Raw genomic sequence first — 23,938 nt, 5'->3', positions numbered from 1 at the left:
CTGTTCTCACATTTGCTCTTCTGTCACACCTGCAGGTTTCACTCTGTGTCTCCCCAGCCTCCCCAGGCTGTGTGTGGTGCCATCAGGGAAGGGCTGAGCTGGCACAGCTGCCCAGAAGGGAGAAGAGCACAGCTGAATGCAGCATCACGAAGCAGCAGGGAATGGCAGGTTTATTCCTGGGCTTCTGAACAAGCCCACTCTGAAGATGACATCTCAGCTCAGAGCTGTCCTTTCAAAGCTCCATCCTGCCCTGCCAGAGATAGTAAATGACTTGTGCCTCATAGCAGCGTGATCACAGACACAGCCAGCACCACATCTTGGGGTGAAACAAACCACCCAACCATAGACTGCCAGAAAGGGATGCCAGCTGTCTTTCTAGGTGGGCTAAGCTTTAAAAGACAGCAGGTGAGCTCCGACTGCACCCACCCAGAGCTGACTTTGCTAACAGAGCCACCCCATCACCAATTAGTCAGAGGTTCAAGCAGCTGTTAGACTCACTCTTGGAAGAGAAATCCATCAATCTACATTTGCTGCAGAAGATCTGGAGGCTGAAAAAGGTGCCAGGAAGGGCCTCCATGTTCTTAGGTTCACCCACAGGTGACTGCTCTTGGGCCATGGCTGGAGACTGGGGATACTGGGCTGGGTGGTGCAGCTCACCACCTCCTTCCTCTATCACAGACACTTTCCCACCCTGCTGTTCAAAACAGAGGGATGAACTTCTGCTCCAGACAGACACTCCATCTTGCCCTTTCCAGCCCAAACGTGCACAACTCAAGCCTCTAGGCAGACCTGGGATCAAATCAACGGGTACAAATTTGCAGCTGAGACTGCCAAGCATGGCAACGGCTGTGCAAGGGCTTTGTGAGCAAACCCATCCCAGGCTGCAGGCAGGGGTGTGCTCTCCTCATCCCCTCAGCTCCTGCATCCATTCCATCCCACCGCCAGCTGCTGGGAGCAGGCAGTGCCCTGCCCGTGCCTGGCACCCTGGTGCTCTGAAACCTGGTTTGAACTGGCTGCTCAACCGCACTCTGCTCTACAATTAACCAAATTAAGGTAACAAGCTCTGACAGAAACCCCATTTGCTGATCTTGCCAGCTGCCAAGACTCTGGTAATTGCGCCAGTGAGCAATGGGTCACCTGGGGCCTTCCAGCAGGAGGGCCCTATTTCGGTCCATGCGCTGCATGTTCAGACCCTTCCTCTGAGAACGTTCATTGGCACCCCAGTCGTGTCCGCTCCAGTTTTAATAGTGCAGTAATCTTCTATTGCAGAAAGCAGTTAACCATAATTATTTTTAACTTGCCTAAATGGCGAGGAGAAGGAACACAGACAGCTAGAGAACTCAGCAAGGAAGGGGGGGAGGGTATCACCCTGTCTCCCTTGTGGGGAGAACAGACAGAGGCACGTGCTGCATATACAAAAAAAAATGTATTCACTTGAGACATTTCCTGAGCCAAGTGCAGCTGATAGGCCAAAAAATAAGGCAGCAAGGAGCATGCTAAGGCCAGGAGCATCCCCACAGCTGCACCCAGCACGTGCCCACTCGTGCTTCCCTTATGGCAGCCACTGACCTTCACACCGCTGCTCTGCCTGTGCAGCTATCAAACTTGCATCCCATCGTGGCCCAGCTCATGGGTGTCTGCATACAGTCTGAAAGGCACCATTGCAGATCTAGCACTAGCAGAGCGTCCAAGGAGAAGGCACAGCTCAGGGGTTACACTCCTGATTCTCACTGCTGGCTGTGGACGAGTTATGACGCTCCTTATTTCAATTGCTCCCTTCTATCTTACGAAAAATGCCTCTCCCAGAGCAGGGAAGCTTTGTAAATGCTGTTCACAAAGAGCTGTTATTTCTCCTTTGGGTCTGCGCTGCCAGATCTGCACCCACACAGCACACTATGAGGTCCATTGAGGCATTCAGGGCATCCAGAACCTGCAAAGGAGTTTGTGGAGCTGTGTTCATAAGCTAACCCACCACACGTATTCCTAAACTCTGCGATTGCACCCTGATCTGCATGGGAACTTGCCTAAATCCATTTGCTTCAGACAGAAATCTTCCTGAGCAGCTTTTGGAAGCCCCAGAACTCACACTGCACAGTCTCTCTCCAATGCTCATTTGAGCACTGGGCCAGATGAGACTCTGTTACCTTTTCCACCTCCTCTCCATCCTGCTGATATCATCAAAAATGTCCCCACTCTCCTCCCCCTGTGCAAACACCTCCTGATCTTCCCAACCTCCGTGTCTGCCAGCTTATCATCTGCTGATGAAAAACAAATAAGCAGATCCAAAAGCAGCATCAGGGGCAGCCAGGTGTGGGCACAGAGCATGCTGTGCCTTGTCCAGGAGCCAGGAAGCAGAGGCAGTGCAGAGAGCCTGGACAAATGGGGTCACTTTGATCCTGGGTACAATAGGAAAGGTGTTTCCTAAATGCCCCTTGTCCACTCCTGTCAGAGCAGATGAAAAGCAAGGTGCTAACCCCAAACAAACCACCCAGGGGGTTTCCAGCCACTTCCCATAAGCTTGGCTTTATTTTGTTTATATGCACAAAGGGTTCAGTCCACATCCATAGAAACTTGTGGTTGGGAATGAAACAGAAAAATGTGCCACCTGACCAGATAGAGGGCAAAGAGGGGCTAGCTGCAGGCAACCAACTTCATAAGCAAGGCAGCCAAGAGCACTTAGGGTGGACAAATTACCTGCCTGTCTCTCTGACTCCTAGCATCAGACACCCAGGCCATTAATTACAAAGTCATTAACTGTGGGAGAGGATCAATGTAAAACACAATGCACACACAGAGCTGCTGAGTGCATCAATACAAATCAGGCACGAATGAATGCTTCTGATGCAACCAAAGAGACCCAGACAGAGATGCAGAGAAGCAAACAGCAAATGCCAAAGTGTTAGCTGCTCTCTAGTTAAATACATCTGCATTGCTGGGATAGCTGCACTCAGACAACTGAGAAGCCAACAGAGCCTCTCCTGTCAGCTGCCTCACCATCCACCCAGCTCCCACCAGCTTGGAACAAGACCACTAAGAAGGTCAGAGGGCTGGAGCAGCTCTCCTATGAGGAAAGGGTGAGGGAACTGGGCTTGTTTAGCTTGGAGAAGAGAAGGCTGCAGGGAGACCTCATTGGTGGCCTTCCAGTGCTTGAAGGGAGAGAATAAACAGGAGGGGGAACGGATGTTTGTGAGGGTGGATGGTGATGGGACAAGGGGAATGGTTTTAAAGTGATACAGGGGAGGTTTAGGTTGGATATTAGGAGGAAGTTCTTCACACAGAGGGTGGTGAGGCACTGGAACAGGTTGCCCAAGGAGGCTATGGATGCCCCAGCCCTGCAGGCATTCAAGGCCAGGCTGGATGTAGCTCTGGGCAGCCTGGGCTGCTGGTTGGTGACCTGCACACAGCAGGGGGTTGGAGCTGGATGAGCACTGTGCTCCTTTTCAACCCAGGCCATTCTGTGATTCCATGACCAAAGCAGAACAGCACAGCATAGCACCAACCTGCCGTGCCCACCCAGCCTCAGCGTCTGCGTTCACCATTTGGCTGAGGGTGAAATCAAAGATCAGAGAGCGAGAGGCCCATAAAACATAATTGTGTTGTAACAACCCTCCAGCTAACGTTAAGATGCCTGATTAATCCCCGCCATGTGCTTGATGTGATTTAGAGGTGCAGAATGCTGGCAGCCTTCCCAGCCCATTCTCTCGTGCTCTCCTTCAGTGCAGCCTTCCACTCCCCGTGCCCTCCGTTAACAAGAGGGTGAGTAAGGGAAGCACAGTGGCATTCCTTCAAAGCTTGCTCTTAGGAAAACATTTGTCTGAATAATGAAATGTGAATTTCTGATTGCCAATGTAACAAGAAACAGCACGGGCAGCTGCAGGGCACTCTTCTTGCAATCTTTTGTATAAAAGCCTCAGCCCCAACTTGCACAGGTACAATTAAAAGCTGGAGGAATGTTTACTATCTATAGGCTTTGTCTCATCACCAAAGTGGATCTACAGTGCGAGTTAGTCACCATACAACTGAGTGAACACCCATCTGGCTTGGCTTTGTCCTCCAAGCTCATCTCAAACACCCACAGGCTCCATCACCAGAAGGTTCCCATGGCGCAGGTTGGGTCCTAGAGCACAGGCACCCTGCCTGCATCACTGCATCCAAACTCAGCTATCAGTAAGGCAGGTCATAAGGGATGGGGCAGAAAATGAGAAAGCATCTCTTTGTAAGACACCTCCTCGATATCCATCAGATTGGCTCTTGGTTTTGCACACAAGAGGTGATGAGAACTGGTCAGAAGGAAACCTAGGGCAGCCCTGTCCTCTGTGCTCAGAGCTGCTCTCCCTCCTCCACTGTTTGCCGAGTTCAGCCCCAGCTCTTGGTGTGGATTTGGCTTTAAGGGGCTTTCTTTAGGTACTCAGCTGCTATTACTACTGGCAGAGGAAGAGAAAATCTCAAAGGAATCATAGAATAGAGCTTGGGTTGGGAGGGACCTCAAAGATCACGATGCTCCAACCTCTCTGCTGCATGCAGGGCTGCCAACCTCCATATCTAACAGTAGACCAGGTGGCCCAGGGCCCCAGAAAGACCCGAGGGAAGGAAAGCTTAAGAAATTTAGAGAAAGAACTAGCAAAATAACCTGGCTGGGTCTTAATTTTTGCACTTTCAGAAGCCCTCTCGCATTGAGTTTAAAATTTGCCACCTTTAAATCCCTATCTGCAAAGGGCAATACTGATGTAGGGAGCGCCAGCGCTGGCTGACACAAACAAGATTCCCAGCCTCGTCAAAATTCTGCATGGGAAATGTCTGGAGCAGGACGTGCCCACTTTGTCCTTAGCTCACCCTGTGCTGCTTCAGCAGGCACAGCTCTGCTTCCAACAAGCACAGCAAAGGGAGCCAGGCAGCATAATGCTGACTGCTGCCATCATAGCAGGCGCTTGAGACAGCACAGACAAGAGATCTAAGATGAGAAGCAGGCATTGAGATGGGAAAGGGACAAATCCTCAGTATGAAAAAAGGTTGAAAATCCTTTCTGAGACGTGATTCGAGACTTCTGACACTGAGAAGGCTGCTGGATTTCCACACATGTAAGCAGCAGGAGTGCCAGTCTCTAAGGATGCACACCCTGATTTGCTTTGCTCCTTCCAGCTCAGTGCTACTGCCTGCTCACCCAACAAACACCACGGTCAGAAAGCAATGGAGATGGCTGGACAGAAGACAACCTGAGAGCTGGTTAAAAAAAAAAGAACAACAACGCTTAGTTCTTAGTAAGAGGAAGGGCAAAAAATGCTGATGTTGCATATGCAGGAAGTTGTTTACACTGCCTAAGAAGGACAGGCTGCAGGGTGGTACAGCTGGGGGAGCAAATATAAGGTTTTACACACTAAGTCTGGGACATTGAACTTACAAAACAGCACAACTTCTATCACACAAAGCCTTTTAAAAGTGTAACTCGTGTGTTGGTGCAGTAAGTGCATCCCAAGGGGATGGATTATACTGAGCCAACTGTCCAGAAGTTGAAAGGCTGCGTTAAGTAGGAAACCAATTTCTCCCCTCCTTTTGAAGTTGGCATGAAAGAAGATATAAAACAGCTGTCTGCAGAAAGATCACAAGGAAAGCCTGTGTTCCGTGTGGTAATATTGCCACACACTTATTTGTCTTGAGACGTTGCTGCTCTTTGGGAAATAATGAGCATGTTCAATGGAAGGATAACAAGAAAAGCCCAAAAGCTGAAGGCGGGAGGTCAGTGCAGAGGAGGACAACACTTCTGTGAAGCCTCAGAAGTTTCCACATTTGAGCAAGAAAACGTGGGATTGCTCCTCTTCTGTTTATGGATACGTAAACACAAAACAGCAATGGGAAAGTAAGCAGTGAAGTAACCAGCAGGGCTCCAACACCACCATGAGTGTCATGGGAACACACGGCCCTTCCATGGCTGAAATCTCAGCACCAGACCCAACAGCACAGAACCCATTTGTGCTCAGTGTGCACTTCACCCAACAGCAGCCACCAGCGTGGGACTGAGCTGGCTGTGCTGGGAGCCCTCTGTGCAAGGAGCATTCAGGCTGGGATAAGAGAGCAATAAAAGCAGGATGTTGGCTACAGGGCTCGGATCACCCACCTACCTGAGAGGTTAAATGGTCTCTTAGAGGCAAGTTATCCATTTCAAAGTGTCAGCACTTCCGAAGACCAGCCCTCTAGTATTTCTGCTGGAGAAGATCCAGCAGCTCTGCATTGTAGTAGCAGCGTGCAGCACAACCTCTCCAAGCAGACACGAGGGCTTCAAGGCACCAGCTTGACTCCCTGCTTCGAAGCAGGTCTGCCTTATTAAACAAGGCCTGAGAGATGTCTATTAATCTATCCTTGTAAATCGCTGGACATCTACTTGGGCTCTGCAGTACAGCTGAAAGCGTTTTCCTAAAGCCTGATCTAAAATTTCCCTTGTCTCACAGATGGCATTCATTTTTTCTCATCGTAATGAAGACAGAAAGCAGTGCAGTGCTTCCCCGTTTTCAACATGCTGCAAGTGATGATAAGAAGAAGAAAAATCTGCCGATGTATCCTTGATACAGAAGCGTTGAGTCACCTGCTGTGATCTCACAGAATCCCATCACAGAATGGCTTAGGTTGGAGGGGACCCTAAAGATCTAAAGTTCATCCCATGGGTGCCAGCCTCTTAATGAGGCTGCCCAGGATCCCACCCCACCCAGCCTTGAATGCCTCCAAAGATGGGGCACCCACCACCTTTATGGGCAACCTGTTCCAGTGCCTCACAGCACCCTCTGAATAAAACATTTCTTCTTAAAACCTGACCTAAATCTCCCCTCTTTTAGTTTAAAGCCACCCCTCCTTGTCCCCTCACTATCAGACAGTGCATAAAGTCAGTCTTCCTCCTGCTTGCAAGCTCTCCAAGTACTGGAAGGCTGCACTGAAGTCTCCGCAGAGCCCTTTCTTCTTTGAGCCGAACAAACCCACCTCCCTCAGCCTTCCTTCATAGGAGAGCTGCTCCAACCCTGCTGATCATTGAAGAAAAGCTGAGAAAGCTGCAGAAACTAAAGGGAAGGGTATATTCTCAATGATTTACCAGAGAGCTTGCAACTTCCATTAGGAAGTTAATAAAATCCATGTTAGACTACGGGCAGAAACCCAGGCAGCATGCTGCAAAATAGCTCAGATAAGCAGCAGTGTGTCCCTGCATACAAATACAGGCTCTCTAAGGAATGCCTCATTCCATCCCCAGGCTGCCACTCTGATCCAGTCTCCTTTACCCTGAGTGTTGTGCACACACAGCAGAAAGAGGTCTTTGCCTTCAGATGTTATGGTCTAACTACTGCTTCTCCTTGTGTTTTCTCCCTGCTTTAAGCAGCCATGTGGTGCAGTGGGAAAACAAATGTCACACGAAAGGAGCTGTATGGCAACATGTATACAGCTCAGAGGACCTTGAGACCTTACAAAAAACTTGCAGCTGTAATAGGTTTCATACTACTTCCACCCCAAAGATGCATGCAGAGGGAAATAGCTTCATACATAGCACAGCTTCAGCTGAGAGCAGCCTTTCTCAGACAGCACAGAAGGTGCAAGCCACGTGCTCAGCCCTGCCCCTGATCCTGTCTGGCTGTGCACTGTGCCAGGTCAGCTAAGGGCACAAGAAAGCAGCATTGAGGACAGCTCTGCAGGAGAGAGCTGCACAAAAGACTCCATTCATAGGTCAGAAGCATCGCTGGCAGCCAGAAAAGGAGGAGAAGAACTGGAGATGACAAGTTATCAGGAGGTAAAGAGCCAGTGGGACAGGTGGGTATGGGACGTTATACACAAGACCAAAATCTTTTCTTGTTTACAGATAGGAGCCTGCAGACTCAACATGTATTTGCATCCACAGAACCGGGGCAGGGAAGGGCTCAGCCTCAACAGAAGGAGCAAAGACTCAGGGGGAGGGCAGGGGATTCTGAGCATGCAAATTAAGATTATTATCCACAAACAAACAAAATCGTGAAGACTTTCACTTGTAAAACATGAAAGAACCAACAAAGGCTCATTTTTACTTCTAAGAGAGAAAAATGTTCGGCAAAACAAGGGAGATACGAAGAGGAGGGAGGTGTGTTTTGTGATAAGCCTTCAACAATGTTCCTGTTGAGTGCAGGCACTGAGCTGGAAGAAAAGAAAACCTCTGATAAAGCAAGAAATTCTGCAAAGACAGCACTGGCTCCCATAGTTGAAACAGGAATTAAAATACCAACATGCACATCCTCCTTGCACAGAGGGGAGGATTTCTATACGTCCACTTTGACCAAGCAGGGCTGTGCAGGCCACTGAGAAAACTCCTTTTGCTTTTCACAGAATGGCCCAGGTTGGAAGAGACCTCAAGGATCACAAAGTTCCAACCCCCCCCATCACAGGCAGCGTCACCAACCTCCACATTTAATGCTAAACCAGGCTGCCCAGGGCTTCATATAACCTGGCCTTGAACACCTCCAGGGATGGACGGGGCATCCACAGCCTCAACGGGCAGCCTGTCGCTTTTATAAAAGCAAACTAATTAAAAAAAGCAGCCAGTAAAGCACATCTGTACTCATTAGCTGATCAAAGGGGTTTGAAACCAAATGTTCCTGCAGGTCTGAGGGGGTTTTATAAGGGGGTTTTATACTTGCATGAGGCAAATAAGCAAGAAAGAAAAAAAGAAAGCAAGCAAATCTTCGGCTTCTTTTCTTATCTTCCCATTTTTATCTACTTGGTTTTTTGAAGCTCCAACTTCGCACCACCTTCAAAAGGAAAAGGAGACGTACTCACCCTTTGCAATCTGAACGAAGCCAAGAATGATGATCAAAGCCAGCGCCAGCAGCTTGGCTGCAGCAAAGGCATCCTGAACACGGGTAGCAGCTTTCACACTGTAGCAGTTCACTGCCGTGAGGAGCACTGCAAGAAACGGACAGGACAGATGTGTCAGTATTCAGCAAAGCACCGAGAACAAATCAGGACAGATCAGCATTTGCTTTTTGCTACAGCCCAAACAAATTCGAGGAGCAGCTTATAAACATGCACTCCACCGAGCTCACAGCTGCAGCTGTGTGTGTTGGTTTTGGGGTTCTCAGGGCACTGCCATCTTCCTCAACCGTAGGCCGAATTTTGGGTACCAAAAGTCACGTTTTGAACTGTGTCACCCAGGGCCTGAAATAGCAACTTGTCACACACTGCTCTCCATCCTCCTCCATTCTGTGCTGGGTTTCTACAGCAGTGTGAGTGAAGCACGAGCTTTTAGGGACGAGGAATCGTCCTTCTGCATCGGAAAGAACATTTCTGAGGGCATCTAAATAAAAGTGGTGACTGGGGCCAATGGCATCAAAGCAGTCCTCTGCAATCCCTGCCCAGGCAATTGATGTTGTAGTTGTGCGGAAACATCACAGAGATGGCTGGGCAGCTTCCAGAACTGATGTATTGTTCCAAGTTTAACAATAGCACCTAAGAGGCCATCAGGGCCACTTTGTGCTGCCTAAACATGAAAGAAAAGAAGGCAGACCTGACACATTCAGCGAGCTGTGAAACAAACAAAGCCCACAGGTCAGCAGGGCAAATGGGAAGAGAACCCCATGAACCCAAGGAAGCTCTCCTCCTGCACTGAACACACACCCCCCCATAGTGCCAGGAAAGTCGCACAGACTGTCACAGCCACTGCCAGAGCATGTCACAGAGACAGGCAAATGTCACGCAGGGAATGCTGCTGCCCCACGTGCTGGATGTCACCCCTCACTCCCTGCACAGTGTCAGCACAGTGCCCATGGCAGGCCTCCACAGCCAGCAGGACAGACGTCATCTTGCCTTCTTTAGCCACAGGCTTCTCCCCCCCAGGGCTCTGAGACTTTCCCACTCAGATTGCAGCTTGTATTTTTACCCCCCCGGGAGCCAGGCAAGCTTTTCTAAAGCTGGTACAGGATGGAGAGAGTCCAGAAGTGCTGCCCCATTACGGGACGTGCTTAAATACAGCCTGGCCACTGCACTCCTTCATGTGCCTGTCACACATTGCCCTTTCGCTCTGGCCTCTACCCTTGTGGCAAGGCTCTTCTCACTCCTCACAGCACCTTTTCAGAGAGCCAAAGAGCTGTTTCTCCTGCTCACAGGCTACGCTCATGTTTTAAAGCCCAGAGCATTTGATGGAGGTATTTCAGCCTTCATCAGAGGAGATGCGAGGCAGCCCATCAGCACAGCGCTCTACCTGCAGTACAGGGGACTGCTGGGACAGACTACTGCCAGGCAAGCTAAGCTGCATGTGTGCTACAGACAGAGGGGAGGAAGGCTGATGGGGTAGAAGGGAGAAACACAGTGGCTGGATGACTCTATCACTGCCCAGTGAGAGTGCACCGTGCCCTGAGATCCCCAACACACACAGCATCATAGTGAAAACCACACCACACCCCTACTCTGAAGCAAGATGACCCCTAAATTACAGCCATGCTCAAACTGATGTGGGCACCAGCCCAACGTGAGGCAGTAGGATGGAGCAGCAGTGCCTTGGCTCTCTGGCTCATGGCACAGAGGATTATTTTCTTGCTCATCAGCTCACGTCCTGCTTCCAGAAAGGGCACGAGGGGAATTTGCACGCTGAATTGCATACTGAGAAATGAAACGATGGGAGGAGGAACAAGCACTGACATTTTAAAGGGTCATATTGGCTTGCAGTCAGCCTCCACCCTTACCCTGAGTGACCACATTGGGAAGAGCTCAGAGAAGCACAGGGAGCCCACAGCAGGGCTGGGAATGGCCATGCTGGAACTGATGAGTGTGCTCAGATGGCTGCAGAGCCCAGTCCCCAGGGACTCCAGTTTCTGGATTTGACAGCAACGATGAGGCTCACAGCTCCAATGAATGTCACAGAGAGACAGGACTTCCTGGTGACTCAGAGCACACATAGGCAAGAAGGAAAGCAAGTTGCATCATTCATTCACAAGGGCCTAACAGCCTGCTACAGCCTAGCACCAAGGTGACAGGCATCAGCAGAAGAGGATTTAGGAGCTGCAAACTGCTCAGCTAAGGGCTGCAGGAAAAGCTGGTAGAGGAACCTTGGGCAGGGAAGGATGCAACCAGCCCCAGAGCAGCACCCTGCCATGTCCCAGAACACTGTAGCTGCTTTCAGGATTGTCGGCTTTTACTTTGCTCCTTGCAAAGCTTTATGGATCTCGAGTCATCTGAACACAAGAGAGCATAAAGGTGGAAAAGGAGAGAGCTGGAAATCTTCACAAAGAAAAGCAAAGGAGCCAACACAAACTAAAAGAATGAAGATTTTTAGATACACTCTTTTTTGAAATCACATATTTGGCACTTAGAGGAGCACAGCTGCTTGGAAGGTGGTGCCTTGGAACTGACCCAGCGCAGCAAGGCTGCAGGTGACAGAACAGTGCATTCTGGCTGCACTACACATGGCAGAAAGCAAGCAATGAGGAAAGCAGCACACACACCAGGCACGTTCCCCCAAATATAACCCGTTATCACACAACGCCTTCACCACGTGTTGCTCAGGAGATAGGGCACATTGCAAAGACACCACGTCCCCAGGTCCAGCAACACCGAGCAGTGGAGGCTGGGGCACATCTGCCTCCAACATCTGCTGAGAGGAACGCTGTGCAGATAAACGGGGAGGAAAAAGGACTAAAATAGACAGCAAGGTCAACTTACTGTATGGGAAGGAAAACAGACAACGCCAAGCAGATATAATTCATCTGCTGGAAGCACCCCTGGTGAATCCTAGCAGGGAGGATGAGCAGAGAACTGCGGATCCAGGACTCACTTTGACCGGCGATTAAGCTAAAAATAAACCTCCCCTTGTTTACAGAGGGATATTTAAAGCATGAGCTAACACATCTAAAAGCACATTTTCCCGTTAGTGAAGACAGCCCTTGGAGGTGCAACATGGACATTCTCTTCCCCATTTAGGCATTCTGTTTCTTTGACAATAGCGTGGAGGCTGAACCAGCAGGCTGCCGGCCTGGGATCGTTTTTCACCTTCTGGTTGTGTACAAAGCCTGCTGGTCGGGCTGTAGGCTGTACATAAAAGGCAAAAGCTTCCACGCAGCTCAAAACCCAAAAGCAACACAAGCTTTTGCATTTCGCCCTTAAGAACATAGCGGTGGCTTTGTAAAAACAAGAGAACATTTCGGGCAAGAGACAGAACACGGCTGAGATCTTCTCCCACAGAAGTCGTGGTTCAGAGCCCTTCTAGTCACAGTCTCTCTGCTTTGCTTTCCTCACCATGCAATAATATTTGTCTTTCCCAAATGAGTGCAGTGAAGTTACTACGCTTAAATGCTTTCCAATGTGAGATGGGTTACAAAAACAAACCGACACAACAGAGTGTCCCACCAGAACCACACAGACCCTGGCACACAACAACAGACTGAGTGCTTTCTCAGCAAAAGACAAATCCCAGCAGTTGCTCAATTTCTCAGGAGAGCAGAGCTCAGCTGTCCCAAGTTCCAGGTTTTATTCCTCTGTTCTGAGGTGCCCCCCGTGGAGCTGAGGGACTGCTGGCATCCCTCCATGCACCTCAAAGTGCTTCATATGAAGCTCTGCTCTCACAGCTTTGAGGTCCACCAGCACAACAGCCCTGGGAAACATTCAACCACACTGCATCTTCCTGAAGGTGCAGCTGCTGGGTGCTGCGAGGAAGCAGCTCTGCAACGGGGCAGCCCTGTGCTCAGCATGCCCCATGGGGCAGCCCTTAGGAGGGATTCGAGGAATTATTCTATGGATATGCATCCTAGCACCATCTGAAGTGCCACGATCTGCCTGACCCAGCAGCCCCACTCAAAAGGGCTTTGCATAATTGGGATAATGGGAGCCAGAATGCTGTGGAGATCTCAAGTGTAAGAGGGTACTGTTTTTTATCTTATTCCCTGGTGGAACTGGAAGAGATGCTTGCTGCCATTTCACAGAGTATTCTTACAAAGTACTACGCACCTTCATCTCCACTAGGGACCTCTCCTACGACACAGCCCAGCTATTTGGGTGAGCTTCCTTCCCTCCAGGGTCTCCAACCAGGCCAGCAGGTGAAGGTAACACCAGCTGACAGCCAGGGGCTTTCCAAGAGAAATGAGGCTTCCCAAAGGTAACACTGGGTCCAGCTTCAATTATCTGCTCTGCCCTGGTAGTGTCAGCTTACCCCAGGCACGTCACTCACACTGTTCAGCTGGCATTCGCTGGCACAATTGGGTGATTTCCCCTTACACTGGTAGGAACCAAGGATAAACTGACAAACACAACATAGAACCCAGGACAACACCCACTCCCTTTCATATTTTATGGGGATATTTCTTTGAACTTCCTTTAAACTTCCTTCCTTTAAGCTTTCCTGGTCTCAAGTCCCAAACGCAGGATAACAGTGGGAATAAACCCCTACAAAGCAGATACAGAAAGGGATAGAGACAAGCCCGCGATGAACACACTGCAGTAACATCATCAGTGTCCAAAAAACTAAATACAGGAGGGAGGAAATCTCCCCTGTGGGCATGTGCTTCTACCCAAAGCAAACAGTGTATGAATGGAGCGCTAACACAGGTAAAGCAGGGCTTGGCAGTTATGATGCAACAGTCTTGGCAGTCATCCTTGTGAAAAGGGCAGGGCTGCAGCTTTCATGGGTAATGGAAGGTGGCCAGGGATAGGAAATGGAAAAAAGACGGCGCTCGGGGCGGCTCCATTTGAACAAATGCAAATGGACAAGCAGCCAACGTGGAGCTCTGTGTCCATGGGGCATCAAAGGATCTGATTCCAGCAGCCTTTGTCACCCTCTAACAGCAAAACAGAGTTTGCTCAGTACTTATCAAAGATCCTTAGCAGGTTTTCAGGTGAAACAGTGCTGAAATGGATGCTGGAGTTCTCGAGGCACTGGCAGTGCTGCCCACGCTCTGTGCGTGATGTTCTACATCAGGAGCGCTGCACAATGTCCCCATTGTCCTTTGTTTCACTTCCTATCAGTTTCCCTGGTCTTGCTCTGCAGTGCCTCCTATGGAAGTCCATATACACCTCCATACTGAGCATGAATGCGCAGAAGCAGCCTGCTTTAACACATAAACTCAACTTACTGCAAGTTACCCATGGCTTCTTATTTGTGATTCTGCAAGAGCAGAATGAAAATGCATAGCACAGCAGGGAATTCATTGTGAAAGAGGAAGAATTGATGGGGTATGCTCCACCTCAGCTTCCTCACCAGGAAAACAGAGACTGTACCACACAGAGGATGAATCACAGTCACTCCTCTTTATGTCTCATGCATTTCCCTGAGTCCTTACAGCCGTACCGTCATGCTCCCATTTACCATCTGCCACAGGGTGATGTTGGTTTTCTCCTTGCACTTACTTAGAGCACAGATCCCAGCTCCTTCCTTGCACCATCCTACAGCAAAAGCTGCTCCTTTCCCTCCAGAGTGAGCGAGCAGCCTCAGGTATCTATTTCTAGCAGCACAAGCCGTACATACAAGGGCATAGACAGAAAACGATAAGGGAAACTTCAACCTGATAGATACTGAATGAAGCCCTGTGCCCTGCATAGCAGCAAACAGAAGAGACAGAAAGAAAACCTCTGCTGATATTTCTTCAAGGACAAGCCCTTGGAGAAACCTAACAGCCACTGTAATCAGTCCATAGTAGGGAAAGGGTTGGACTGGATGGCCTTTAGGGGTCCCTTCCAACCATAAGGATTCTATGATTCTAAGGAGCAGATGGCACCAGAGAAAATGTGTCTATATTAAAACTGTCTTGCAATACTGCATGTATCTTTGCAGGAGTTTCCAGCTTCCTTTACGTTTTTCTTCCCCGAGGAATGAGGTGTGAGCACATTAGCAAGTAACAGGTGAGAGGAGAGGGCAAAGGCTGCTGCTCCCACTGGAGATGAGAAGTGGGATCCCTCCCAAAGCCTTGATGCAATCACAAACCCTGTGCATCTCCAAAAAATGGCCTCTCCTGCCAGCTTCAACCAAAACACACAATGGGGCAGGGGGGCTGTAATCAGAACACAGGTTGGATATAGAACGAAGGAAAAAAAGGAAAGAGGTATCTATACAGCAGAGGGAGGAAGAAAAGGGTTAGCAACAAGATGTGCGTGATGGTGCCATCTCCAAACAGGGTGGGAAGGAACAGAAGAATCACCATCCTGGATTAAAAAAAAAATGCTTTCACTTCAATTCCTGCTGCACAGAAGAATTAAAAGAGGGACTGCAAAGCTGCTGTCACAGTTCCCTGCTGGCTCTCTGTTCCAGGAAGCCCTGGTGCTGTATCAGGCTTAGAACAGGCACCCACAGAAGTGAGCATTTCACCACGTATCACAGCTCCCAGAAGCAGCTACACCTGCAAATTTGCAGAACGCTATAAGATAAAAATTAACAAGCACTTACTTGCTGTACTGCCTTCCAAGAGCTGTGCCAACACAGCACAGCACAGGGCAGGGAGGGCTGCACAATTAATTTCAGGTTCGCAGATACAGATACTCAAGCTGGACATCACCCCCATCATTTCACACAACATATCTTCTATCAGCAAACACCACCTGACCAATATTTTATGCGCACACGGAGTCCAACAGATCCAACCATCATCCCTGCCAAGAGCTGCCAGACCTGCTAAATGTGGATCCTTACCTGGCCCATGGTTACGCTGTGCTCACACAGAAGCACCTTCCCTTGGCCACCTCTGACACCACACTGTGAGGCTGCAGGGATGCCTGAACCACTCTGCCACGTTGTTTCGAATTAGACTGATCACAGGGAGTTTCTCTGCAAAAGCCTTCCCAATTTGTTCATGTTAGGAGAGCAAGAGTCGGAAGGATCTCAGTGGTAATGTAAATCATTCAAATACAATAAAATTTAATGGGACGTTTGCTGTAAGAGCCAAGAGGGGGATGCCAAGAAATGCAGGAGCTGCTTGCTGTGTTACAAGAGTGCTCCAACCCTCATCCATTTCAGGAGAGCCCTACCAGTGTCAGAAGCTGTTTTCATTAATGCTACTCTCTCTAATTAAATGCAGATTTAAGAAAGCAATCTCTGCCTTGCAGCATTAGCCATACAGCAGGGATTCTGCAAAGACCCCTTCCTTCCAACCTGATCAAACAGGTCCGTATTTACAGACGCAGCTTAGTTACCTAATCCACCTTTCTGGAAGAGGAAAAAAAGAAGCCTTCAAAGCTTCACAACCTGCTCAGCACAGCAGGTTAATTCCATGCTGCAGAGTGAACCTACCTTGAGCAGACAAGTGCAAGATGCACTTTGTGCTTGCTTTGCTTGCCTGAAGAGCTCCAAATCTGCCCACAGCTTCACTCTAAACAACTGGCCAAACAGACTTGAACTAAGATATCAGCACCAGATAAAAGACATCCTGCCTGCAACACGTGCAGCCACTGAATATGGACTGTAATTTGGAAGGCATTCAAGGCACACACTGATGCACTCCCGTCAACCGCTGGATTTGATGCCATTCCCCTCCTGTAACTCACAGCACACTCAGGGCAGTGGCAGCCACTTCCACACAGCACGTGCTATGGGCACGACTCAGCTCTGCACGGACTGCTCCTAATTCTTCTTAGGTCGTTCATAACAGAAGAGATGAATGTGTGATGATGTTCCTGGAATCCCACGCTCGCGGCACTGTCCAAAATAATGCTTTAGAAGCAGCAAAAGAGGTCTAAAGAACTTGGAAAGAAGATTAAAACATCGTAGCCTTGGCAGGAGCAGATACTGCTGCAGCAATATTGGGCTCTTAGCGCCAGATTAGCATATATAATTGACAAGCAATGGAAGGTTTCAGAAGCTAACAGTCAAATCAGCCATTTGATACCGAAGGGTAAAATTAGATGCAACTGGCTGCTTCCTCAAGCTTTCAGGGAGCAGATGACACTGCCAAAAAGTAAGGGAATTATAGAATAACCTGTTATGCAGCACTTGGGTGGGAGGGCAGGCGGGGTGTGAGGATGTATGCAAGAAGAACAGCTTAGGACATGTGAAACACCAGTCAGAAACCAGTTCATGCCTGGAAGTACCATCATCCCATCTCCCTCCTCTACAAGAAATTTAATGCACGACACTTGGAAGTCCTATCAGATGTAGGAAACCTTTAAATTAACAGCTGGAAATACAAAATATGCATGTTATCTTTGGACTGCATCCCAGGCTGTGCCCTGTAAATTTTCATTTTTTTTCTTAAGAATCATCAGCTCCAATCTGTGAAATTTAACAAGCAGCAGCTAATTGTAAAGGCAAATCTGACCCACGAAGATAGCAGAGATGTGCATTCAGATGGATGCTGTTTCACACCATTATCCAGACTATTACCAGAGGAAATTAATATGATGGATCCTCATTTAAACACATGCACACCTGATAGTACATGAAGCAGGCTCCTTAGCTGGTCAGAATAGTACATATATTACCTACATACATTATATATATATTTTACATATATAATAGTATCAGGATAGTGATACTATAACACAGATGCCATGAACTATGAGAAGTCAGGACTTACCACCCTCTGTAAAAGGGGTAACATTCATGACTTCTCAGCCCTAGGAGCATCAGACACCCCATCTCACACACTAAATGACATGCAGTCGATATGGCCACAAGCTGCTCAAGTAACCTACTGGCTGAAACCCACCATCCACAGATTCTTACAGCCACAGAGCACGAGCCGTTGTGCAACGAATGTAAAATAACCCAAATTAACGATGGACAGCTTGACCCATCTTTCTACAGGAAGACTTTCTTCCAATGGATTCTTGCACTTGTTTGGCAACCTTAACGAGCATTTGTAACATCTTGTGCAGTAACTCCTGCATACCAACTGCAGATTACAACCCTGATTGCAGAAAGTATCCGTTTGAAGTTAAAATCTGCTTACCACCCACTTTGTTTTCTTCAGTGCTTCACGAGGAACCAAGCTCCCTATCCCAACTGTTTTCTTCTTTCTTTCAAGACCATGATTTATTCACATCACCTTAATGCCCAGGAATTCAATTTGTTTTTCAGGTGTTGATGGGGATTTGCCACTGTAACTCATTCAACTCTTCAACACCAGTAATAAGTACAGTCAAAACAGCTTACTTTGTAATTCTCCTCTTACAGAAACCATACACTCAATTGCATTTTATGTCGAGACACAAGCTTTGCAAAGAATACAGCTGGTGCTCTTCTGGAGGTTGAGTGTTGGCTGCATAGCAAGTCAACTGTGCAGGGCCCAAATTCCCTTGTTCCTTCCCAACTCACTCTTTTCCCCTTTGAGATATCCCAAACCATTCTATCACTAACACACACTGTAGAGCATATGCCCAAATGAGTCACCTCTCCTATCCCAGAGCTCCTGGAAAAACAAACAGAGTCTCTGGCTGTGGGTGTTTGGAACAACCCCACAACAAAGTGCCTTGAAAGTGCATCGAAGCTTTGTGTAACTCAGCCCTCGGACCAGATTTACTTCGTTTGTTGTTCCCATCTCATGATGTGGTTTTGGCACCAGGCAGTAGGAAAGCTAGCTCCAGAAAACAAAGTTACAGAGATCTGACTTGCTGAAGGTGATGCACGATGAACTAACCTTGCAAAGCAACGGAGACAGAGATTTAACCCAAACAGAATGCTAACCAGGGGTTGTGAGGAGAAAGGTTTAAAGAAGAAATGCATGAAAAGGATGCACATTTATAGGACTAGCAACTCTACCCTTGTTCTTTCAGTGTAAAGGTTCAAGAACAAACTCTGCTGCAGGAAAACTAATTGCTAGTATAAGGATATTGCAGACACTGATAGTACTTATCAGAGAAGCAAAAGCAAGAGGGAGACCTGGCCTCAAGATTCATGACGCAATCCATCCCATGGATGAAGACATCTTGCCGTGGGCAATTTCCCCCCGTATCTATTTTCTGATCAGCAAAACAGGAACAGAAACACCTGAGCCCAAGTCTTCCAGCAAAGCTCCTGCAGATGAAAAGTCGGGTATTGGTAAAGACACAAAGATTTTATCAACTCAGCATAGCCTTGCACTGCACAACTTGGACATGAAACAGTAAGAAACTCAATGCAATCAGCTCCCTAACGCTGTTGGCTTCTCAGCAAATAAACCAGGTGAACCCCAAGTGCATGCACACCTTTTTCTGTGTCAGTGAAGAAAATGTTGCACATGATCAAGAAAGATGTAAAAGCAGATTTTATCCCAACGTGCAAGGAACCAACCAGCAGAGCTGCTTTCTAAGCTTGCTGCATCTTTATGAGATGGGAGGCTATATTTTTGTTAATAGACACACTCCATTTTGTTAATGGCTTGGAAGAAAAGCCCAAACATCTGCCCAGTTGCCTTGACGTGATGAAAAAATGATCCAGTCAGTAAGTTTCAGTCTTGCCCCCAGAAATGCACAGTCTGCTGCCCTGGCTGTTTCTTATTTTATCTGCTAGCAAGGAATGTCAAATATGCATCAAAGACTTGGTCAGTTTGTGTATGAAGACATTTACAGATAACCTATCACCCCACAATGATTGCAACTTGTGAATGCCTGCAATCTCCAGAGGTGAAAGAATCTAACACAGTCTCCCCTCGCGTGGCAGAGCCTTCCCCACAGCCCCAAAGCTACAAAGCATGAACTCCAGGCACCAAATAAATGCTTTATAAAGCCCTCACCAACAGGCAGTATCTTATGGGAATGCACGTCTTCACAATGGCACAGGAGCGATCAATAGAACAGGATGCTGATGGTCTACGAAAGGCAGAAAACTCTCCTGTATTTATGAAACAGGGAATCTGGATGGGGTGACTTTGCAGTCACAGAGGAAAGAAAAATGAGGCTGCACTGACAGCACCAGAGCTCAAAAAACAGAGGACTACAGCAGCATCTGCTATAGCAGAGACACTGATGGTCCAAAACGCATCATGGCACGCTGAACTCCTTGGAGAGGCAACTATCATGAGAAATAACATCTGCTAGCCAAAACAACAACAACCAAACACCCCAATACCCAAAAACTACAAACCCAAAGCCTACTTCTCAAGCACGAAAGCAGAGCAGAGAAACGACTTAAAAGCAGTGCTGAAAACAGCCGGGCAGTGCAGCACCGCATTCAGCACCGGCTGCTGGTGCTGCCCGTGATGGACATCAGCCGTGACAGACAGAGGGCTGCCCAGCAGAGCCCCATGAACGGCAGTCCCCAGCCCTGCCGTGGGGCCATAGAAACCCCACTGCAGTGCACAAACACGTTGCATTTACAGCACGCTGCTCTGCTGCGGTTCTGACAATCCGAATGGTTCCCCAGCCCTGAATGCCAGATAGGGACTTATTTTTTCGCTTGGATTATCGGGGATGGGGTCTTCTACTCATATTGTCCCAAAAAAATCAATTAAAAATCAACCCGCACTGCACTGCAAAGGAGAAAAGGGAGCAGCCCCCGGCATGGGCGGGTTGGGGAAGGCAGAAGATGGTAGGCAGGAGCCACGTGGGGTAGCGGGAGCCCGCAGGAACAGGGGAGAATGCGGGGGTCGCGGGGCTACTTACGGACACAGAGGCAGGCTACCAGCTTAGCAGCCTCGTCAGGCACCGGGCAGGTGGGGAAGATGGGCTTCAGCAGGTAGGTGGCGAAGACCAGAGCTACGATGTACTGCGAGGAGGGTCGGATGATGAGCAGCTCTATCCAGAGCTTGAGGAAGGCGGGCAGGGAGCCGTACACCTCCAGCATGTAGGCATAGTCCCCGCCGGACTTGGTGATAGTGGTGCCCAGCTCGGCGTAGCACAGAGCGCCCACGATGGAGAAGGCCCCGCAGACGGCCCACACCACCAAGGACAGCCCCGGCGAGCCGGCCTCCCGCAGCACCCCGGTGGGGGTGACGAAGATGCCGGAGCCGATGATGGTCCCCACGATGATGGCCACGCCGTTGATCAGCGTGATGGAGCGCTGCAAGGCCACCCCCTCACCGTCGGCGGGAGCGGCGGTGGGAGAAGGCGTGCGGGCGCAGCCGTTCTCCTGAGCGCCTCCAGCCGCCTCCAGCATCTTCTCCATCGCCTGCTTCTCCTCCTCCTGCGCCATGGAGGAGGCCGAGCCCGCCGGGCTCCTCTTTTTCACCGCGCTGCTGCCGCCGCCGCTGCCCGACATCGTGGCGGGGCGCGGAGCGGAGCGGGCGCAGCCGGGCGCTCGGCTGCCACCATGCAGCCGCCCCTTTTGTTCCGTCGGCGGTGGGCGGCGTGCGGGGAGCGCCTCCCGGTGAGGCGGGGAGATGCCCGGGGAGGGGCCGGGCTCCTGGCGGGGGGAGGACGAGGAGGAAGGAGAACCGGTTGCGGCCCCGCACGGTGCCGCCTCGGGAAAGCGCCCAGCTCCGCGCTCTCCCCCCTAAGGTGGGCGATGGGGAAAAGCGAGCCGGCGAAGCGGTGTCCCCGATAACGGCCTGCTCTTGGAAGACCGCAGGGCCGCCGGTCAGGCGGGGAGTCGTGTTACCCGACTCAGGCTGGGTTCTTACACAGCAGAACATGGCGGAGGAGGAGGGGGAACCAATTCTGCAAAGCTCACATCACCCAAATCCCGCAGCCTCATCTGATCTCAGGGTGCCGGCCGTTCTTTACAGAGTGGTGAGGTGCTGGAACAGCTGCCCAGAGAGGCTGTGGATGCCGTGTTCCTGGAGGTGTTCATGGCCAGGGTGGACGGGGCCCTAGGCAGCCTGGTCTAGCATTACATGTGGAGGTTGGTGGCCCTGCATGTGGCAGGGGGTTGGAGATTCGTGATCCCTGAGGTCCCTTCCAACCCTGGCCATTCTGTAACTGTGCTCACTGTGCTTTTCTACATACCATGTTTGACTCAAACACAGGCCACATTCCAGCTGCCTGCATTTCTGCAGAGGCACTGCTGAAGTCTGCCCTCACTTCTTACACTGAAAAGATAAATTCACAACAGTTCCTGCCAACCTAGCAAGCAGGCAAGCAGAACAAGCAGTTTCCATCACACTGCCTCAGCAAAGGCATAGGATCTGCATCCAAGGAGACTTTCTTGGCAACTTCACAACAGAGCCAGAGGAGCCAATCCTGTAACAAATTCCTGTCTTTGCAGGATAGGAGATGAGTTTAGCACCCAGGAGCCCACACTTGGCAGTGAGCATCCTCACTGTGAGTGGGAAGTGGTACCTCGGAGGAGCAGTGTCCCAGAAGCAGGGTAGCAGGCAGCACACATGAAGTCACATCCAGGCTCCAAAACCAAGGCTCAGTGTCCTTCCTCCCCAAACCATGCTCCTCCAGGCAGGTCAAACCAGCTTCAGGCATCGGGGTGGGTCAGGGCGTTTCTGGAAGATACCTTCAGGAAAAGCCAGGTCAGCGTTTTGGAGGCAAGCTGTAACATTTCAGTGACATTTTCAGGTCGCTCACACTGGACAGTGACATTGGAACTCCCTTGAGGCAGCGGAGGAACGCAGGGCTCCGTCCAGCAGCTTTGGGAGAGCTTGTCAGAACGTGACACCTAGTGGTTGTGAGCCACAGCAACACGCAGACCTCAAACTGCCTTGCTCAGTTCAGCATCCTAAGAAAGCAACAATTCCCACTAGTTTTCAAGGGCATGCGATCACCCTTCCCTCCCCGCACCCAGCTCGTCCAAAAAGCAACTTCTAAGCAGAACGACCACTAAGAATTTGCAGATCTCAAGCTCAGTTTCGACACCGTTGCCATTTGGAAACCCTGGGCTCAAGAAGCAGCTGAGCACCACTGCCCCACCTGAAGTCACCCACAGACGGCTGTATTGCCCACTAACCTGAGTTATCTTGCAGCTGTTTGTCCATTTGGGCTGGGAAAATACCTGCTCTGCAGTTTGCAGAGTTCAGGTGTGTTCATGGGGTGCCTTCTGTCCACCAAGCACTTCACAAGTGGGATTATCGTGTGATTATCAGCTCTGACCACCAACTTTTCAGGCCCCCAAGTTGTTCTGCAGCACCTCTGAAGGCAATTTGATTACACAGCCACTTCTCCACACGTTAACATTCAGACACTTTGATTTTGTCCCATCGAAAAGCAAGAGCAAACAAGACATTAATTACCAATATCAGAAGTAAATTGGCCATTTGTTGGAATTAATGCACATCTCGCAGCTGCCTTGATCAAAGTAAAAGAGCCCACTGGAACCAAATAAACCAAAAAATAAATTTCTTCAGCAAACAGCTCAGCTGTACTACATATATACTATCTATCTACACACACAAACACAGTAAGACCTCCTAAGCTTCTTTGCTGGGCAAAGTGGAATGGGTGGTAGCTTCTGGAACCCTCAAACTGCAACAGTAGAGCTGGAGCTGGTGTTATTCTCAACCTTTCTTCCCACTGAAATGGCTTACCTTTCTGGACAGCCCCCATAGAACGGTCAGTATGGTCTGCAACCACTCATAGGGCTCAAATCCCTTCAGCAGAAATGGTCTCCTACTGTCCCACCAAAAGAAGTGGGAATAACCTCAGCTTAGCACAACCTATCTATGTGATACCCAGGCCCTCAGCCTGGCTACTACAGGTCAACTAGATTAATTTGTATTTATTTATTAGCCAATTGTTATTGATAAAAGCAATTTATTTTAATAAATTAAAGCTTTTTTTTTCCTGATTGTTCAATAAGATTCATACCACCCTGAAGTAGAAGCACTGCAAAATCACTACACGTGAAACTCCTCGAGAGCTGCACCACACATCAAGTTATTCAGTTTTATCAACACTAATTACAGTGAAAACAGAGAAAGGAACTTAGCTGACAGTTTTTAGGTTGAGTTTAACACTAAATATGAAACAAGGCAGCTCGGAACTTCAAACCTCCTTGCAGGAATCTCCTTGCAGGCAGCATGCTGCATCTATCCCAATGGAGCAGATAACTGGACATCCATCAGCACGGCTGCAACACAGAGTTCATTGTGCTTTCATTCCAATTACAATACAGTCCAGCAGAGCCTTTCACAGACTGAAGCATCAAAGGCTGACATCTGATCATATT

At 49.3% G+C, this 23,938-nt stretch overlaps 1 protein-coding gene across 1 annotated transcript in view; it reads right to left on the bottom strand.

Annotated features, from left to right (window-relative positions):
* Window positions 1–23,915, bottom strand: part of SLC7A5 (solute carrier family 7 member 5) — a 37,725-nt gene extending 13,810 nt beyond the window's left edge. The window contains 4 exon segments of the mRNA XM_052685665.1: window positions 8,779–8,904; window positions 20,491–21,258; window positions 21,261–21,368; window positions 21,371–23,915. Of these exon segments, the coding sequence (XP_052541625.1) occupies window positions 8,779–8,904; window positions 20,491–21,258; window positions 21,261–21,368; window positions 21,371–21,458 (1,090 nt within the window). The 5' untranslated portion in view covers window positions 21,459–23,915.
* Between the last annotated feature and the right edge of the window lie 23 nt (window positions 23,916–23,938).

This window comes from Tympanuchus pallidicinctus, unplaced genomic scaffold (genome assembly GCF_026119805.1).
Source record: "Tympanuchus pallidicinctus isolate F22 unplaced genomic scaffold, pur_lepc_1.0 scaffold22, whole genome shotgun sequence".
Taxonomy (NCBI): Eukaryota; Metazoa; Chordata; class Aves; order Galliformes; family Phasianidae; genus Tympanuchus; species Tympanuchus pallidicinctus.
Note: the sequence above shows the minus strand (reverse complement) of the source record. Positions and strands in the feature narration are given on the sequence as shown.